At 43.2% G+C, this 19,964-nt stretch overlaps 1 protein-coding gene across 4 annotated transcripts in view; it reads right to left on the reverse strand.

Moving 5' to 3' along the window:
- Positions 1-2,196: 2,196 nt before the first annotated feature.
- LOC142740720 (TRAF family member-associated NF-kappa-B activator-like) overlaps positions 2,197-19,964 on the reverse strand; it is a 51,583-nt gene continuing 33,815 nt past the window's right edge. For all 4 annotated transcript variants that reach the window (XM_075850135.1, XM_075850136.1, XM_075850133.1 and 1 more), the window contains one exon: positions 2,197-2,512. In XM_075850135.1, coding sequence (XP_075706250.1) covers positions 2,339-2,512 — 174 coding nt within the window. In that variant the 3' untranslated portion in view covers positions 2,197-2,338. The remainder of the gene's footprint in view (positions 2,513-19,964) is intronic.

Genomic DNA, 19,964 nt, shown 5'->3' on the forward strand with positions numbered 1-19,964 from the left:
GTTATATATATATATATATATATATATATATATATATATATATATACAGTATATATATGTGCTTTTAAGAGCGTTCTCTGTTACCGGTTTATGCTGAGTTGAATATGGACTTTTGAATTGGTTTATACAGCATATAATATGCATCATATAGGTTGCATTTTACTATTCAGATTCCCTGTAAAATAAATGTTTTGTAGGAAGTAACATCCAGTTACCCTTAGCACTTGATGTACATGGGTTTCCTTTCTGGTGTTTCACAGTCGCCTAGTGACAAACCCCAAATATACACTTGGAGTTAGTGTTATTGAGGCCTCTTAATCTGTTACTATTTTCTCTACTCTGAAATGCAGAAAACATAAAGCCAGGACCTCTCTCTAGAAAAGAATGATTGACAAAAAAAATGAAATACTTTTAGAATATTCCAAGTCAGTTAAAACAAGAGGTTTTTTTTAGCTTGTTTTTTTCCAAATTCAATGATGAAGAAGAATTCCACTAAAGTTTCCCAATGAATCCTTGTGTTGTGGTTCAGCTCATTTATTGAAAGCGCAAGACGCCTTGAGTGCCTCAAATATCATGGAGATTAAACGTATCGTCTACTAACTCCGGAATTGGGCCTCTTGTGATTGGGGCTAAATTTGTATCCAAGTCGGTATAGAACTATTATTAGCCACATTTTAATATCAAGTATTTTTTCTATAGCCCAAAATTGGAAATCAACTAATATCCCAGCTATGACTCACATTATCACATTATTCAAAAAGTTAATGTCAATTATAAGTATGAATACATGATAGCAAGGAACAAATTCAAAATCAGTAGATTTGTGAAGAACTGGAAACAATGGTCGATATCCGGCCTTGCAGACCATTTATGATTAGTTTTATTTCTTTTTCTTCTTTTTTCTCTTTTGGTTTGTTTTGTTGCTTCACAAACTGAAGCGATCCTTTGTTATATCTAATTTTGGGATTAAATAAGCCTTTGTAATTTAACTATGTTTAAGTAAGCGATATTATCTCCATCCTTGATGTTGTACATTTTATGATTTTTGTCCCATGTTTTATGTTCTGTGTTTCAAGTGAATAGAAGGAAAGTTGCTGTTCTGCAGCACGGCTGCTAAGCAGTGGCTGGAGCCATCTGCTTCCGGCTCCGAATACTGCATAACATCCAGCGCCCGGAGGCAGCCGGAGCTGATCAATGCGGGGTCCGGGTGTCGAACCCCCACCGATCACATACTGATGACCTATTCTGTGAATAGGTCATGAGTTGTCTGTGTCGGGACAACCTCTTTGAGTTGGACAGTTTTGTAATAAGAAATATTTAGTGTATTCCCTAACATAACTGACAATGAAGACTATAACTCTCTATATGACCATGTGTCCTTGCAGTAGTAAGGAACATTCACACGCCGCAGATTTGCTGTAGAAATGTTTGCAACTGAATGGGGTTGTTTCTGCAGTAGGTGCATGGATTTCTGCAAATCACATTTAAATAAAAGAAACCGTTGCAGACATTTTTGCAACAAATCTGCTTTGGCGAATATACTCTTATTCAACTCACCTTTGATTTGGAATATTTTTAGAATTATCAGTTGGACATGCATTGTCTTTTGGCAGTTTAAAGTAAATACAAGTTTATCCGTCTCTGCTGCTCAGTTATTCTTTCATATCATCAGATATATTTCTGTAACCTTTAACTTAGGCCCCATGCACACAACCGTAGAATTAGTCCGTAATTATGGACCCATTCACTTCTATTGCCCACGGACAACTTTCTGTATATTTAGGGAAGGTGTCCATGTCGTAGAAAGGCTCCGTAAAATAAAGGATATGTCTTATATTTGCTTTTTACGGTCAAGGCTCCCTTAGGCCACCTGCACACGACCATGCCTGTAATCTTGGTCCGTGATTACGGGCATGGCCGGCCACGGACGGCCGTGGGTTCTCGTCTGCATTTGCGGGCCGTGCTCCCATTATAAAGTATGAATAAAAAAAATAGGACATGTCTTATCTTTTGCGGAGCCTTTCTACGGCACGGACACCATCCCATAAATATACGGGAAGGTGTCCGAAGGCATTAGAAATTAATGGGTCCGTAATTACGGATGAATTCGACGGTCGTGTGCATGTGGCCTAACACTTGGTATGCCTAATACACCAACACTTGAGTAATAAGCACTTCAAGAAACCAGGCAGGTTAAATAATGTTTTAGTAAAGTTGCAGGAGGGTAGTTACAAACCAATAACTGAAAATCACATGAAGGTATAGTGTATTTCTCTGTATGATATAACCAAATTCTGGACTCCTTTTCTGCTCTTGGTGAATGGCCTGATGATGAAGCTCATTCCATGTGCCCAGCGAGATGTCCAAGAAATTCTCCTTCAGTCGCTGCTCCTGCTGGAAATACTGCATTGCAGAACTCACATATCTGAGAACTCAGACCAACATCTGAGTTAACATCAACATGTTGACCAAATGGACAATCTTCTGACAGACAGCCAGGACTCCATGAAGACTGCAGAAAACAGGGCAAGAGTGACAAAAAATGTTAGAGATCTGAAAGTATTTTCATTATATATACAAAAAAAACATGTTTATCAGCAACATACCTCATCCCCCAAATATCTATCTATCTATCTATCTATCTATCTATCTATCTATCTATCTATCTATCTATCTATCTATCTATCTATCTATCTATCTATCTATCTATCTATCTATCTATCTATCTATCTATCTATCTATCTATCTATCATCATCTGTGTAGCTAGGTTCTCCTGCACCCAGGGCAAAGATTCAGATTGCTCGGCCCACAACTTCTTTCCCGACATCTCCTTCACCCTTGACATGTTTGCATTCTCTACCAAAAATAGAAAATTCTCTACCAATCAATGAGGTGTAATTTTTTTTTCCACAATTTTTTTTCATGGAACTTCCTCTTTTGTAATGTTTAAATCCACTAGCGGGACTTAAAAAAAAATATATAAAAATAAGTTAAAGAATGTTTTTCACAATATATATTAAAAAAACATTAAAGGGGTTTTCCCACGAGGGACATTTAAGACATATCCACAGGATATGTCATAAATGTCAGGTAGATGCGGGTCCCACCTCTGGGACCCGCACCCATCTCTAGAATGGGGCAACTAAACCTTGTTCTACCTCTTTGTGTGTCGGCTGATTTCAGACGATGAAGGTGAAAACAGCGTAACTCGCTGAGCTACGCTGTTTTTGTAAGCCCCATAGAACTGAATAGTTCTTATGGAAACAGCGTAGCTTTCGTAACACCCGGCCATAAAGTCAGGAAGTGGCCGGGAGTCAGTGATAGCAGTCAAAGCTAGAACGGGGTTTAGGGGGCCCCGTTCTAGAGATAGGTGCGGGTCCCAGAGGTGGAACCCGCATCTGACATTTATCCTGAGGATATGTCATAAATGTCCCTCATGGGAAAACCTATTTAACCCCTTCCCGCTTTTGGGCGTGACTGTACGTGCAAATTCAAAGTGAGTTCCCGCACATGGGCGTACAGTCACGCCCTGTAGATGAAACAGGCACAGAAGCTGTGCGCGCTTCATCTTCAGCGGCTGTCATACACAGCTGTCATACCGCCGATCGCAGCCATTTAACCCCTTCAATGCGGCTGTCAATGGCGTCCGCCGCATTGAAGTGGTTGACAGAGGGAGGCTTCCTGGTGGCCCAGGTACGGTAGCCTATTAGGTCCTGCCCGAGGCATGACGTAATAGGCTAATAGGCTAACTGTCAAATGAAGAATGACAGTTACGGTACACTGCACTACAAATTTAAAATTCTGAGGTAAAGCTACATCTTATTGGAAAGTAATGTAATTTTTCATTTTCACTGCCCAATTCTAATGAAATCTATGAAATACCTGTGTGGTCAAAATGCTCACTACACCCCTAGATGAATTCCTCTAGGGGTGTAGTTTCCCAAATGGAGTAACTTTTTGGGGGTTTACTTTATTTTTGCACCACAAGACCTCTTCTAACCTGACATGGTGCCTGAAATATAATTTAAGAAAAGGAAGGCCGAAAAATCCACTAGGTGCTCCTTTGCTACTGGGGCCTTTGTTTCAGGCCCGTAGCACACTAGGGCCACATGTGGGATATTTCTAAAAACGGCATAATCAGGGCAATAAATATTCAGTTGTGTTTCTCTGGTAAAAACCTTCAGTATTACAGGAAAAATTGATTAAAATGGAATTTCTGCAAAAAAAAAATGAAATTTGCAAATTTCCCTTCCACTTTGCTTTAATTTTTGTGAAACGCATAAAGGGTTAAGAAACTTTCTAAATGCTGTTTTTAATACTTTAAGGGGTGCTGTTTTTAAGATGGGGTGATTTGTGGGGGTTCCTAATATATAAGGCCCTCAAAGCTACTTCAGATCTGAACTGTTCCCTAAAAGAATAGGCTTTTGAAATTTTCTTGAAAATGTGAGAAATTGCTGCTAAACTTATAAGCCTTGTAACGTTCTAGAACAATAAAAGGATGTTCAAAAAAATTATGCCAACATAAAGTAGACATATGGGGGATGTTAACTAGTCACTATTTTGTGTGGTATAACTATCTGTCTTACAAGCATATACTGTTAAGGATCTGCCAGGCACAGCTTCTGTATCCACGCCCATAGGTAATCAGTCTGCACCTGCTTCTATGTCTGTGAGACTGACTCCATCTTCCACCACTCAGGATGGCAGGCTTAGGAGTGGGAGAGCCTATCACAGCCTGGCCAGATGGAGCTAGCTCCCGCCCTCTGTCTATTTATACCTGCCTTTCCTGTTCCTCCTTGCTTGTGATTCTTCTCTGTTGGTTTCCTGGCCCTGCTGCAGCTTCTTGAACTACTTTTCCCTGCTTCGTATTGACCCTGGCTTACTGACTACTCTTCTGCTCTGCGTTTGGTACCTCGTACACTCCTGGTTTGACTCGGCTTGTTCACTACTCTCCTGCTCTGCGTTTGGCACCTCGTACTCTCCTGGTTTGACTCGGCTCGTTTACTACTCTTGTTGCTCACGGTGTTGCCGTGGGCAACTGCCCCGTTTCCCTTTGTTCTGTGTTTCCTTGTCTGGTTGTCTGTCGTGCACTTACTGAGTGTAGGGACCGTCGCCCAGTTGTACCCCGTCGCCTAGGGCGGGTCGTTGCAAGTAGGCAGGGACTGAGTGGCGGGTAGATTAGGGCTCACTTGTCTGTTTCTCTATCCCTGTCATTACATAATCACAAGCCCATATACCTACTCTACCCTGGTCCCTCACACCACTATGGACCCCCTTGAGGCCCGGGTACAGCAAATGCAGGGTCTCTCCCTACAGGTCCAGGCCCTGGCTCAGAGGGTCAACCAGCCTGATGCTACCATGGTAGTGCCCCTCACCTCACCTCTTGAACCCCACCTCAAGTTGCCTGACCGGTTCTCAGGGGACCGGAAGACTTTTCTCTCCTTTCGGGAGAGTTGTAGGCTCTATTTTCGTTTAAAGCCCCACTCCTCAGGTTCTGAGAGCCAGCGGGTGGGTATAATTATGTCCCGGCTCCAGGAAGGGCCCCAAGAATGGGCCTTCTCCTTGGCTCCTGACACCCCTGAACTTTCCTCCGTTGATCTTTTCTTTTCTGCTCTCGGACTAATTTATGACGAGACTGACAGGACTGCCTTTGCCGAGAGTCAGCTGGTGACCTTACGTCAGGGTAAGAGACCTGTTGAGGAGTATTGCTCTGACTTTAGGAAGTGGTGCGTAGCTTCTCGGTGGAATGCCCCTGCCTTAAGGTGCCAGTTTAGGTTGGGTCTGTCGAATGCCCTGAAAGACCTGCTAGTTAGCTATCCCTCTTCTGACCCCCTAGACCAGGTTATGGCTTTAGCAGTACGACTTGACCGACGTCTCAGGGAACGACAATGTGAACGTTTATGTGTTTTATCCTCTGACTCCCCAATGATGCCTCCCGAGGTTCCGTTGCTTCGTTCTTCCACGGAAGACTCGGAGGTACCTATGCAACTCGGGGCCTCCGTGTCCCCCCAACAACGTAGAGAGTTCCGCAGGAAGAATGGTCTCTGCTTCTATTGTGGGGATGACAAGCATCAAGTGAACACCTGTCCTAGGTGTAAGAATAAGCAGCCGGAAAACTTCCGCGCCTAAGTGATCATCGGGGAGGTCACTTGGGCGGACAGGTATTTCCCGTAAATATGAAACGTAATAAAATCTTGCTTCCCTTTCAGGTCTCTTTTTGTGGTAGGTCTGCTACTGGCAGTGCCTTCGTGGATTCAGGGTCGTCTGCTAATATCATGTCTATGGAATTTGCTATGTCTCTTGCTGTGCCTTTGATTGATTTGCCTAAACCTGTCCCGGTAGTGGGTATCGACTCCACTCCTCTTGCTAATGGTTATTTTACACAGCATACCCCTGTTTTTGAACTCCTTGTTGGCTCCATGCATTTGGAGCAGTGCTCTGTACTGTTGATGCAGTGATTATCGTCCGATTTGGTTTTAGGCCTTCCCTGGTTGCAGTTGCATAATCCCACGTTTGACTGGAATACTGGGGATCCTACCAAATGGGGTAATGAATGCTTGACGTCATGTTTTTCTGTTAATTCTATTTTTCCTCCTGAGGAGGTGAACACGCTACCTGAGTTTGTTCAGGACTTCGCTGATGTTTTCTCTAAGGAGGCCTCCGAAGTGTTACCTCCTCATAGAGAATACGATTGCGCTATCGATTTGGTACCAGGAGCTAAGCTCCCTAAGGGTAGGATATTTAATCTCTCTTGTCCCGAACGTGAAGCCATGAGAGAGTATATCCAGGAATGCCTGGCCAAGGGTTACATTCGCCCCTCTACTTCTCCTGTAGGTGCTGCCTTCTTCTTCGTAGGGAAGAAGGATGGTGGTCTTAGGCCATGCATTGACTACCGTAACTTGAATAAGGTCACTGTAAGGAAGCAGTATCCCCTTCCTTTGATTCCTGATCTCTTTAATCAGGTTCAGGGGGCCCAATGGTTCTCTAAGTTTGATCTACGGGGGGCGTATAACCTTATCCGCATCAAAGAGGGGGATGAGTGGAAGACTGCATTTAACACGCCTGAAGGTCATTTCGAATACCTCGTCATGCCCTTTGGGTTGTGTAATGCTCCCGCGGTCTTCCAGAATTTCATAAATTAGATTTTAAGAGATTACCTGGGGGTATTTCTTGTAGTGTACCTTGATGACATACTTGTGTTTTCCAAGGACTGGTCCTCCCACATTGAGCATGTCAGGAAGGTGTTCCAGGTCCTTCGGGAAAACAAACTGTTTGCGAAGACCGAAAAATGTGTGTTTGGGGTGCAGGAGATACTATTTTTGGGTCAAATCCTCACTCCTCATGAATTCCGCATGGACCCCGCCAAGGTCCAGGCTGTGGCGGAATGGTTCCAACCTGCCTCCCTGAAGGCGTTACAGTGCTTCTTGGGGTTCGCTAATTATTACAGGAGATCTATTGCTAACTTCTCGGTCATCGCTAAGCCTCTTACGGACCTCACTCGCAAGGGTGCTGATCTCCTCCACTGGCCTCCTGAGGCTGTCCAGGCTTTTGAGTCCCTTAAGAAGTGCTTTATCTCGGCCCCGGTGTTGGTTCAGCCCAACCAAATGGAGCCATTTATCGTGGAGGTTGACGCGTCCGAGGTGGGAGTGGGGGCTGTCTTGTCCCAGGGTACCAGGTCCTTCAACCATCTCCGTCCCTGTGCCTACTTCTCCAGGAAGTTTTCGCCCACTGAGAGTAACTATGATATTGGCAACCGCGAACTCTTAGCCATTAAATGGGCATTTGAAGAGTGGCGCCACTTCCTGGAGGGGGCTAGGCACGAGGTAAAGGTCCTTACCAACCACAAGAATCTGGTTTTTCTAGAATCGGCCCGGAGGCTAAACCCGAGACAAGCTCGTTGGGCGTTATTTTTTACCAGATTCAATTTTTTGGTTACCTATAGGGCTGGGTCTAAAACTATTAAGGCTGATGCACTGTCGCATAGCTTCATGGCCAGCCCTCCTTTGGAGGAAGATCCTGCTTGTATTTTGCCTCCAGGTATAATCATTTCCTCTATTGATTCTGATTTAGTCTCTAAAATTGCTGCTGATCAAGGTTCAGCTCCCAGGAACCTTCCTGAGAACAAGCTGTTTGTTCCCCTGCAATTCCGGCTAAGGGTACTTAGGGAAAATCATGACTCGGCACTATCTGGTCATCCAGGCATCCTGGGTACCAAGCACCTCATTGCCAGAAACTATTGGTGGCCTGGGTTGCCTAAAGACGTTAAGGCCTACGTCGCCGCTTGTGAGCTTTGTGCTAGGTCCAAGACTCCCAGGTCCCGACCAGCGGGCTTACTACGTTCTTTGCCCATTCCCCAGAGACCTTGGACCCATATCTCCATGGATTTTATCACCGATTTGCCTCCATCTCAAAGCAAGTCGGTGGTGTGGGTTGTAGTAGACCGCTTCAGTAAGATGTGCCACTTTGTGCCCCTCAAAAAACTACTCAATGCTAAGACGTTAGCTACCTTGTTTGTCAAACACATCCTGCGTCTCCATGGGGTCCCTGTCAATATTGTTTCTGACAGAGGGGTACAATTTGTTTCTTTGTTTTGGAGAGCCTTCTGTAAAAAGTTGGAGATTGATCTGTCCTTCTCCTCTGCTTTCCATCCTGAAACTAATGGCCAAACCGAGAGGACTAATCAGTCTCTAGAACAATAACCGGGTCAGTAACTCGTCAGGGGTCTCCCCCTTTTTCTGTAATTTTGGGTTTAATCCACGGTTCTCCTCCGTTTCACCTGGTAGTTCCAACAATCCCTAGGTAGAGGTCGTTCATCGGGAACTGTGCACAGTCTGGGCCCAGGTTCAGAAGAACCTAGAGGCGTCCCAGAGCATACAAAAAACTCAGGCAGATAGAAGACGTTCTGCTAACCCCTTGTTTATGGTCGGGGATCTGGTGTGGCTATCGTCAAAGAACTTGCGCCTTAAAGTCCCATCCAAGAAGTTTGCTCCCCGGTTTATAGGGCCGTACACGGTCATTGAAGTCCTCAATCCTGTCTCCTTCCGACTGGAGTTGCCCCCATCTTTTCGAGTACACGACGTGTTTCATGCCTCCCTCCTTAAACGCTGCTCCCCGTCCTTGGCTCCCTCGAGGAAACTTCCTGTCCCCGTTCTCACCCCTGAGGGGGTAGAATTCGAGGTGGCCAAGATTGTGGACAGCAAGATGGTGCAAGGCTCCCTCCAGTACCTGGTCCATTGGAGAGGATACGGGCCTGAGGAGAGGACTTGGGTACCCGCCCGGGATGTTCACGCTGGGGTATTGGTCAGGAGGTTCCACCTTCGTTTCCCCAATAAACCAGGTCCATCTAGAAAGGGTCCGGTGGCCCCTCATAAAAGGGGGGGTACTGTTAAGGATCTGCCAGGCACAACTTCTGTATCCACGCCCATAGGTAATCAGTCTGCACCTGCTTCTATGTCTGTGAGACTGACTCCATCTTCCACCACTCAGGATGGCAGGCTTTGGAGTGGGAGAGCCTATCACAGCCTGGCCAGACGGAGCTAGCTCCCGCCCTCTGTCTATTTATACCTGCCTTTGATGTTCCTCCTTGCTTGTGATTCTTCTCTGTTGGTTTCCTGGCCCTGCTGCAGCTTCTTGAACTACTTGTCCCTGCTTCGTATTGACCCTGGCTTACTGACTACTCTTCTGCTCTGCGTTTGGTACCTCGTACACTCCTGGTTTGACTCGGCTTGTTCACTACTCTCCTGCTCTGCGTTTGGCACCTCGTACTCTCCTGGTTTGACTCGGCTCGTTTACTACTCTTGTTGCTCACGGTGTTGCCGTGGGCAACTGCCCCGTTTCCCTTTGTTCTGTGTTTCCTTGTCTGGTTGTCTGTCGTGCACTTACTGAGTGTAGGGACCGTCGCCCAGTTGTACCCCGTCGCCTAGGGCGGGTCGTTGCAAGTAGGCAGGGACTGAGTGGCGGGTAGATTAGGGCTCACTTGTCTGTTTCCCTATCCCTGTCATTACATATACATTTGAATTTAGAAAAATGCTAATTTTTGCAAATTTTCTCTAAATTTTGGTGTTTTTTACAAAAAATATTGAGTTTATCGACCACATTTTTTTCACTAACATAAAGTACAATATCTCACGAGAAAACAATCTCAGAATCACTCGGATAGGTAAAAGCATTTCCAAGTTATTACCACATAAAGTGACACATTTCAGATTTTAAAAAATTGGCTTTGTCCTGAAGGCAAAAACAGGCTTAGTCCTGAAGGGGTTAAAGGCTATCAGTGTGATTGGTTCAACTTTCAAAATATTTTTTATTAAAAATTATTTTTACGTTTTGAGATACAGCTGCCTTGTATCCTTATTTCCTGGGTTCAGTGTTAGCGGGTCCTGCATGTCTCTGACACGCAGGATCAAGCTATTAGGGTATGTGCACACGATGAGAGGCTTTTACGTCTGAAAAGACAGAATGTTTTCAGGAGAAAACAGCTGCCTCGTTTCAGCCGTAAAAGCTCCTCCTCGTATTATGACGCTCGTAAATCTTGAGCTGCTCTTCATTGAGTTCAATGAAGAACGGCTCAAATTACGTTGCAAAGAAGTGCCCTGCACTTCTTTGCCGAGGCAGTCAATTTACGCGTCTTCGTTTGACAGCTGTCAAACGACGACGCGTAAATGACATGTCGTCTGCACAGTACGTCGGCAAACCCATTCAAATGAATGGGCAGATGTTTGCCGACGTATTGTAGCCTTATTTTCAGACGTAAAACGAGGCATAATACGCCTCGTTTACGTCTGAAAATAGGTCGTGTGAACCCAGCCTTACCGATCACATCTAAGTTCATAACTTAGATGTGATCGATACAGGTTTCAGGCTGTGTCATTTGGTCCAAAAGTGGCTGCGTCCTTAAGGGGTTAAAGTAAAAAAAAAAACATTTTCCAAATTTTACTATAAACAATGTAAGCAATAAAAAATACACATAATTGGTTTTACCTCATCCATAACGATCCAAATTAGTAAAATGTATTATTATTTATCCCACGCTGTGAATGCCAGAAATGCCAGAATTGCTGTTTTTTGGTTACCTAGCCTTCCAAAACAAATTTAGTAAAAAGTGATCTAGAAGTTGTACGTACCCCAAGATGTTACTAATAAAAAAAACAGCTTGCCCGCAGAAAACAAGCTCTATCAGCTTAGGCCCCCTGCACCAGGCGTAGCCGTAATCCCGGTTCGTGTTTACAGCTACGAATGGCCGCGGACAGTCACCCGCAGTTGCGGGCCGTGCTCCCATTATAAAGTATGGGAGCATGGTCCATAAAACTAAAAAATAGAACATGTCCTATATTTTGCAGAGCCTTTCTACGGCCCGGACACCTTCCTGTAAGTATTATGAATATAGAAATTAATGGGTCCGTACTTTGATCCGCAAGTATGGTCCATGTGCATGGGGCCTTATTGATGAAAAAATACAGAAGTTATGGGTTTCAGAATATGGCGACATAAAACAAATATTTTTAGTAACAAAGTGTTTTTTATTTTGTGAAAGTAGTAAAGCATAAAAAACGATATAAATGTAGTAACGCTGTAATTGACCAGCAGAATAAAGCTGACATGTCAATTTTACCGCCTGGTGAACGCCGTAAAGTCAAAAATTAGAGGGTAATTCCCAACATAAAGTTCAATGTTCAAAGCCCTAGAAATGTAAAAATAAACATCTTTCTAAATACCTTCTGCTTTCTGTAGTGCAGCGTTTCTAAGATATGCCCTCCTCTGAAGCACATGTCATCAGTTTAGTTGTGCCAGTCGTTTCCATGGAAATGACCACCACCGCCATTTCCTTCATTCTGTTGCGCCTGCGCACTTCTCCCTTTTCTCCTCTCTCTTCTATAGCGTGAGCGTGTATTACCGACGTGTGTGCACGTCGGTAATCAGAAGCCACACACTGCGCTTGCTCCCCCCATGTTATCTCTATATTCTAATATAGGGATAATTTTGTGAGCCTTTTGGAACAGCACATTGTGTTGGCTCTGTAAGTACCTTCCTAAATCTACTTATATTTGTTTAATTATATATGTTTTTAATCATTGAAGCGCTCAGTGGGGCGTCCTGTAAGAGAGCGATGCTGCTATGATTGCTGTATAATAGCAGTACCTGGAGCGCGCACATACACCAAACAGCATTCCTATTTTATTACAGTGCCACTTGCTGGTGAAGAGTGATAGAAACACACATATTTAGTGAAAAAAATAACATTTTAGATTAAAATGAATAAAATAAAAAATTTTATTTGACTGACAAAAATAATTTTTAGTGGAAAATTATTATTTATTAACCCCTTCGGGACGAAGTCATTTTTTGATTTTTGATTTTCGTTTTTTAAGTCCCCGCATTCAAAGAGCCATAACTTTTTTATTTTTCCATCCATAGAGTGGTGTGAGGGCTTATTTTTTGTGGGAGGAGTTGTAGTGTCTTTTGATACCATTTACAGTTCCATATAATGTACTGGGAAACTGAAAAAAAAATTCTTTGGGGGCTGAAGTTGGAAAAAACTGCGATCCCTCAATAGTTTTTTGGGTTTCGTTTTTACGGCTTTCACCGTGCAGTAAAAATAACAACTTATGTTTATTCTGTGGCTCAATACGATTACGGTGATACCAAATTTATATAGGTTTTTTTATATTTTACTATTTTTACTGATAATAAACTCTTTGTTAAAAAAAAAAATGTGTCACCACATTCTGAGAGGCAGGCAGGGCTTAGCAGAGGCAGAGTGAAGGCAGCCCTGGGGGCCTTCATTAGGCCCCTGGGCTGCCATAACAACCATCTTCACCCCCCGATCTCACTGCAAGGGGGGCGATGAGCTGTCAGAGGGGGCCGCCCCCCTCTTTTCAACGCTCATATGCTGCGGTCGCGATTGACAGCAGCATTTGAGGGGTTAAACAGCCAGGAACAGCGCGATCACTGCTCCCGGCTGTTAGTCTCGGGTGTCCGCTGTAAAATACAGCCGACACCCGCAGCATATGGAGCGCGCTCCAAACATCAACCCCCGCAACCGGACGTAATGGCATTTCAGGGTGCGCGAAGAGGTTAATATGTAATATATTAAATAATTTAAAAAAAAATTGTGTCATCTTGGGAATAACCCTTTGGAACAATGGAGGGATAGGTGTTTTTTCCAATGCACCCCACTAAATAATTTTTACAAGTTTCCCAGAACATTATATGGAATATTAAATGGTGCCATTAAAAATCACAACTAGGCCAGCAAAAAAAAGCCCTTATACGGCTATGTCGACCAAAAAATAAAAAAGTTATGGCTCTTGGAAGGCAAGGGAGGAAAAAACCAAAATAATCATGGCTGCGGAGTGAAGAGGTTAATTGTACCGGTGCTTATAGCTAAAATCGTGATGCTCTTTTTCAATCCATTAAATAAACCTAAATCCCGGAAATCATTCATATACTGTGTACTGTGTGGATGAGCGATTGAAGAATATGTAATGGTTCATAATCACGTCCACTTATCCTCTGTCAGGAGCCTGGTTCCTACTCATATAAAGAGGATCACTAACATTAAGCTGCATTTTGACCCTTGAGTCACATTTCCAATAATCCTTTGACAGATCTCAATGTGTGTCCCATATGTTAGTACTGAATATAATATTGTAAACATATAGGCTTTATGCAAGCCAGTATATTCATTTCATATAGAGGATTATATAACCTACATACCATAGCTGTAGTAAAGCATACGATATGTGAAGAACATAATTCTACATATTTATTGACAAATAACAACGTACTGTATGCAGCATTGAGTGTGTAATCCTTCAAGGAGTCAGGCAAAAGCACTGTCATTGGAAGCCAACCAGAGAGACGTTCCTGATATAGAGGTAGATAGAAGTCTATAACCTATAGGATCAATGTCACAGAGAGGTATAAGAATATAGGATACATATTGCGGCTCAGAAGCATAATACTGGAAGGACATGATTCTCCTTTAAAGATTTCAAATCAGTTTTGAGAGATCCTTGTATACTGCTGCCACCCTATGGTATAAAATCCAGCTCTGCTATGAATAGAAAGTTTGTGTTTGCTGCCTTTATTACACTAGATAATATATTTTCTGTTTTGCGGAAAAAAAAAACATAACACGTCTAGCCTGATTTCTAGCTAGGCACAAACCCAATAACGTATACTTAATAGTTTATACAGCAATGCAGATCCTGCAAGAGGAAAAATGAAGAGGCCAGCAGCGAAATGCCTGTTACCCAAGTTCTAGTTTTGGAATTTGGTGCCGATATTTTGTCTGTGTTCTATCTCTAGAGCAGCAGACACAGGATGTCATTAAGCGGCCTGTATCTGCTGACACTTTGACGGAGAAGCTGCTTGGATTTTGATTTTTCCTGTGTTTTCCTTGCTCTATTATCAGAAGTCTGACACAGAAAATGATTCCAGTAATTGAAGTATATTAAAAAAAAAATTGTTGCTGTAATTACTTAACTAGGATCGGACTGTAAGCACATATTGTCTGGCACGTTAGACTTAGAAAGTTAATGCTAGCTATAATAGAAAGGTGTAAGAGCACACAGTGCAGACCGATCAGAGTGCCCATGCTGGCCCCTGTCCACTGCCGAAAGAATCTACAATGGATACGTGAGCATCAAAACTGGACCATGGAGAATTTTAAGAAGGTGGAATCACATTTTCTTTTACATCATGTGGACGGCCAGTAGGGTGTGCGTCTCTTAACTGGGGAAGAGATGGCACCAGGATACTCTATGAGAAGAAGGCAAGGTGGCGGAGGCAGAGTAATGCTCGGGGCAATGTTCTGCTGGGAAACCTTGGGTCCTGGCATTCATGTGGATGTTACTTTGACACGTACCACCTACCTAAACATTGTTGCAGACCAAGTACCCCCTTCATGGAAAAGGTATTCACTAATGGCAGTGGCCTTTTTAAGCAGGATAATACGCCCTGCCACACTGCAAACATTTTTTTCAGGAATGGTTTGAGGAACATGACAAAGAATTCATGGTGTCGACTTGGCCTCCAAATTCCCCAGATCTCAATCCGATCGAGTATCTGTGGGGTGTGCTGGAAACACAAGTCTGATTGATGGAGGTTCCACCTCGAAACTTAAGGCCCTTAAACACTGGGCAATTATCGGGCAGACAAGTGTTCATAGATCGCTCATTGCCGATAATTGCCCTGTGTGAACAGGGCAGCGATCAGCAGATGAACGAGCAAACGCTTGTTCATCTGCTGATCATATTGTTTTGAAAAAACTAAAATATTATCGTTGTCAGCAGCGCATCTCCTTGTGTAAACAGGGAGGCGCCCTGCCGACATGATAATAATAATGTATGGGGACGAGCGATCGGAGTAACGACCGCTCATCCCCATGCTAGCTCCTTGTGACAGGAGCAAACGAGCGCCGATCAAATAACTGTCCCATTGATCGGCGCTCGTTGAATCGGCCAAAATTGGCCAGTGTAATAGAGTCTTTACTTAGAGGATCTGCTGCTAATGTCAGATACCACAGGACTAATTCAGAGATCTTGCGGAGTCCATGCCTCGACAGGTCACAGCTGTTTTGGCGGCACAAGGGGGACCTAGACAATATTAGGCTGGTGGTTTTAAAGTTATGAATGAACAGTGCCATTCAATGCAAATTTTCCCTTCGGCAGGTGTTCTTCTACAGGGTCGCCTGTAGGCCTGTAAATCTGCAGTAATTCCATAGAAATACATTTAGATGAAGCTACACAAAGTAGAACAATAAAAAAATCACCTCCGGGACACTACAAACCTGTCTACATGTGAAAACAAGCCAAATCAGAAACCACAAAGACTAAGCTTAATGCAAATAACCAGCAGGCAAGAGAACGGTGTGTGGAAGAAACCAACATTTTATTGGCAGACTTGTACATATAATTTAAGCTGTGCCAGGGAGTTCTTGTAATGTGCTGGAAATAATCACATTCTAAATGGATTTCAAATCCTTTGTTAAAGCTGTCTCATCACTAGGAAACCCATAAAATGATAAACACTGATTAACCGGTTGAGGACTGCCCACTGTATATATACGCCATGGGTTTAGACTTGCTGTCCGAGCGATTGGCAGCTGAATGTCGGGTGCCCTGCAGTCAGAGACTGCCAGGAACCCTGGAGAGAAGACGGAAGCAGTTTTCACCGCTTTTGTCTTCAGTGTACTCATGTACACAGCGGTCAAAGAGCGCTTTGTATAGAATAGAGGCAGCAGCTGTTATTGGTCACATGATCGCCGGGAAGCTGGTAGTAGGAGGCTGCGGCTGGGTCAATCTAGACCCACCAGAGCCCTAAGGGAAATAATAGTCACTATAACAGGGCTGAATTCCCCTGTAACTGTTGCTGCTGTGCAGCGAAGTCACAGTGGAGAATTATAGTGTCAAAAAAATAAAATGTAATAATAAAGTGACCTTTGAGGAACAGGCCATAATAATATAAAAATAAAAGTAAAAAAAAACAAATAAAAGTAAATGACATAAAAATTCCACATTGTCCTAACGCTAGCCTTGACCCAATTATCCTAAACTAGACGTGTAATTTTTTTTTTTTTACGGTAGACAATTAAGATCACAAATAAAAACTCTATTTTAGGGTAGCACTCGAGGGAACTCGATTTACTGCTTGTATTAAGGATCATGCACTGGAGTAAACAAAATGTTCATGTCTTTTAATCGTCTATGCAGTAAAATAGCTGTCAATAAAAAGCTAATCAATGGGCAAGTTTGCCAAAGGGGCACTTCTGAATTTAAAGGACTATCTATGAGAAATTGCCTTTTTAAAGAAGACTTGTCATTACCACCGCAAGAGTGATGCCAAGCTGGCGGTTGGCTTGTGCAGCACAAATTCTAATAGAGGGCACCTGAATGGGTTGCAGTTACCTTCTCCAGGTTTATGATTGGGCAGGAGTGCTGTTCACTGAACACTCTTCCCTGTCTTACAGAGGTGCTGATATGTCATATGTCTTCTATTCTCTCTGAACCGCACCATCTTCGGAGAGTAGACAGCCGCACTTATTTCATCTCTGTAATGCATGGGAGGAAGGAGATACTAAGAACAGAAAAGCCATAGACTGGCTGCCCAAAGTAACTTCCTGTTAGATGAGAATAAAGTGATACTGGAGAGTGGAAGGTTAAGTGTTTAACTGTGACATTTTTGAGGGGCAGTGCATGTGTTTGTGTACCCCCAGTCCCAGTGAAGTGCTCATACCATGTCAAGTTTGACTACCTTTCCCCTAGACATAACTTAACCACTTCTTTTCATTTCATAATTACAGGGTCAACTGGTTCCTCAAAATGTTTCCTGTTCTATATCCCAACTATGTAGGTTTCAAACAAAGAGGAGTTTCATTCACATATTGTGTGTGGCAATTCTACTTATGGCATGACAATGAAGAATTATTTTCTTTCTCTTGAAATTTCTTCTAATATTTTTATTTACTGATATCAAGTAGAAATCTTAGAAATAATGAGGAACAAAAAATACAAAGTAGAGTATATAAGAAAGCTGCATAACTTTTCATTATACAATGATCAAGATTTATTTACATAGCACTGGATAGTTCGTTTAACCCCTCAACCGCGAGCGACCGATGTATCCGTCACAAGCGGGTGCTAGTTCCCGCATCGTGATGGATATATCCGTCACTCGTATCTCATTGATACTGCCACCATACCCACGAGATCAGCCGGGCTCCTGCCGCAACTGCCGGAATTAAGGAGTAGTCCGATTCCAGCAGTAAATAGCGACCGTGGCATCTAAGCTCCCTCTGTCACCTCATCCGCACACCCAAAACGCGATTGCGGGGCGCCAATGGGTTTCCATTGCAGCCAGGAGGCCTAATAACTGTAACTGCCTAGTAACTGCCTATTAGTCCATTACACAGGCATAGCCTAATAGATTGCCTGTGAGTTTTACACTGACAGGCAATAATGCTTTAGTATACTATGCGATCAGAAGATAAAATGCGGTTTTATTTAGTAAGAGCTTAAAAACTACACATATATGGTATCCCCATGATAGTAACGACTCGAACAATGAAATTAACACATTGATTAGTACGTTTCGGCTCTTGAAATGCATCGATGCAAAAACAAAAATATTTTTTTTTAAAAGGTTTTTAGTGTACAAACTAGTAAAACATTAAAAAAGTTATACATATTTTTTATCACTGTCATTGTATCTACTCATAGAATAAAGGTAACACCGCATAGTGAACAGCGTAAATTTAAAATGCGAAAAACAATGCTGAGGTTTAGCTGGGGTTTTTTTCAATTCCCTCCCCCAAAAAATATAATAAAAGTTCATAAATATAATATATGCACCCAAAACTGGTGCAATTGAAAAACACAACTCGTCCTGCAAAAACCAAACCCTTATACAGCTATGTTGATGGAAAAGTAAAAAAGTTATGACTCTTAGAAATTCAATGGTCAAAAAATAGTGCTGGGTCATTAATGCCAAGAAAGGCTCCTTCGCGCAATACGATGTAATAGCACATCCTGGTGCGGGGGTTATGTATGGAGCGGGCTCACGTAAGGCGCAAGTAGGGTGGTAGACAGAGATGAGGGAGGAGAGGTAAGGAGGTGCAGCACTGTGGAGAGCTTTGTGGGTTAGAGTAATAAGTTTGAATTTAATTCTGAAGGGTATGGGCAACCAGTGCAGTGACTGGCACAGGGTAGAGGCATTGGTGTAGAGGTTGGTCAGAAAAATGAGGCTGGCTGCTGCATTAAGGATAGATTGAAGAGGGGAGAGTTTAGTGAGGGGAAGACCGATTAGTAATGAGTTACAGTAGTCAAGACGAGAGTGAATCAGAGCGACAATGAGAGTTTTGGCTGTTTCTTTAGTAAGAAAATGGCAGATACTGAAGCTGTTTTTGAGGTGAAAGTGACAGAAGCATGATTAAATGTGCGAAGGAAAGATCAGAATAAAAAATAACCCCAAGACAGCGGGCGTGCTGCCTTGGAGTTATGGTAGTGCCACACACTGAGATGGAGACATCAGGTTTGGTAGGTTAGTAGATGGTGGGAACACAAGGAGCTCAGTTTTAGAAAGATTCAGTTTCAGATAGAGAGAGGACATGATGTTAGAAACAGCGGACAGACAATCACTGGTGTTTTGTATTAGAGCAATGGTGATGTCATGGGAAGAGTCGTATAATTAGGTATCATCAACGTAGAGATGGTACTGGAAGCCAAATCTGCTGATGGTTTGTCCATTAGGCTGTGTAGGTAGAAAAGAGGAGCAGACCTATGACTGATCCCCGAGGAACCCCAATAGCCAGGGGAAGAGGATAAGAAGTAGAACCAGCAAATGACACACCGAACGAGTGGTCAGAGAGATGGGAAGAAAACCAAGAGAGCCGTGTCTTTAAGGCCGATAGAGTGGAGAATGTTAAGTAGGAGTTGGTGGTCTACAGTGTCAAAGGCTGCAGAGAGATCCAGAAGAATCAGTAGAGAGTATTTGCCGTTAGATTTAGCTGTCAAGAGATGGTTTGAGACTTTAGTAAGGGCAATTTCTGTGGCGTGTAGAGTGCAGAAACCAGATTGTAATAAGGGGTCAAGAATTAAGTTAGCAGAGAGATAGCGGATAAGGGGAGAGTAGACCAAGCGTTCCAGGAGTTTGGAGATGAAGGGGAGATTAGAGACCGGTCAGTAGTTAGCAGCGCTGGATTGGTCAAGAGTTGTTCTTTTCAGCAATGGGTTTATAAAACATGTTTAAAAGAGGAGGGAAAGATTCCAGAAGAAACAGAGAGGTTAAATATTTTAGTCAGGTGACTAGTGGCAGCCAGGGAGAGGGACTGGACGAGGTGTGAGGGGATAGGATCACTAGAGCAGGTGGTAGGACGAGGAGAAGAAAGGAGCCTAGAGACTTCTTCTGTTATTAGGTCAACTGCTTAAAGCGAAGAAGAGGGAGTGGGGGAGGAAAGTGGATC

Source organism: Rhinoderma darwinii, chromosome 2 (genome assembly GCF_050947455.1).
Source record: "Rhinoderma darwinii isolate aRhiDar2 chromosome 2, aRhiDar2.hap1, whole genome shotgun sequence".
Classification (NCBI taxonomy): Eukaryota; Metazoa; Chordata; class Amphibia; order Anura; family Rhinodermatidae; genus Rhinoderma; species Rhinoderma darwinii.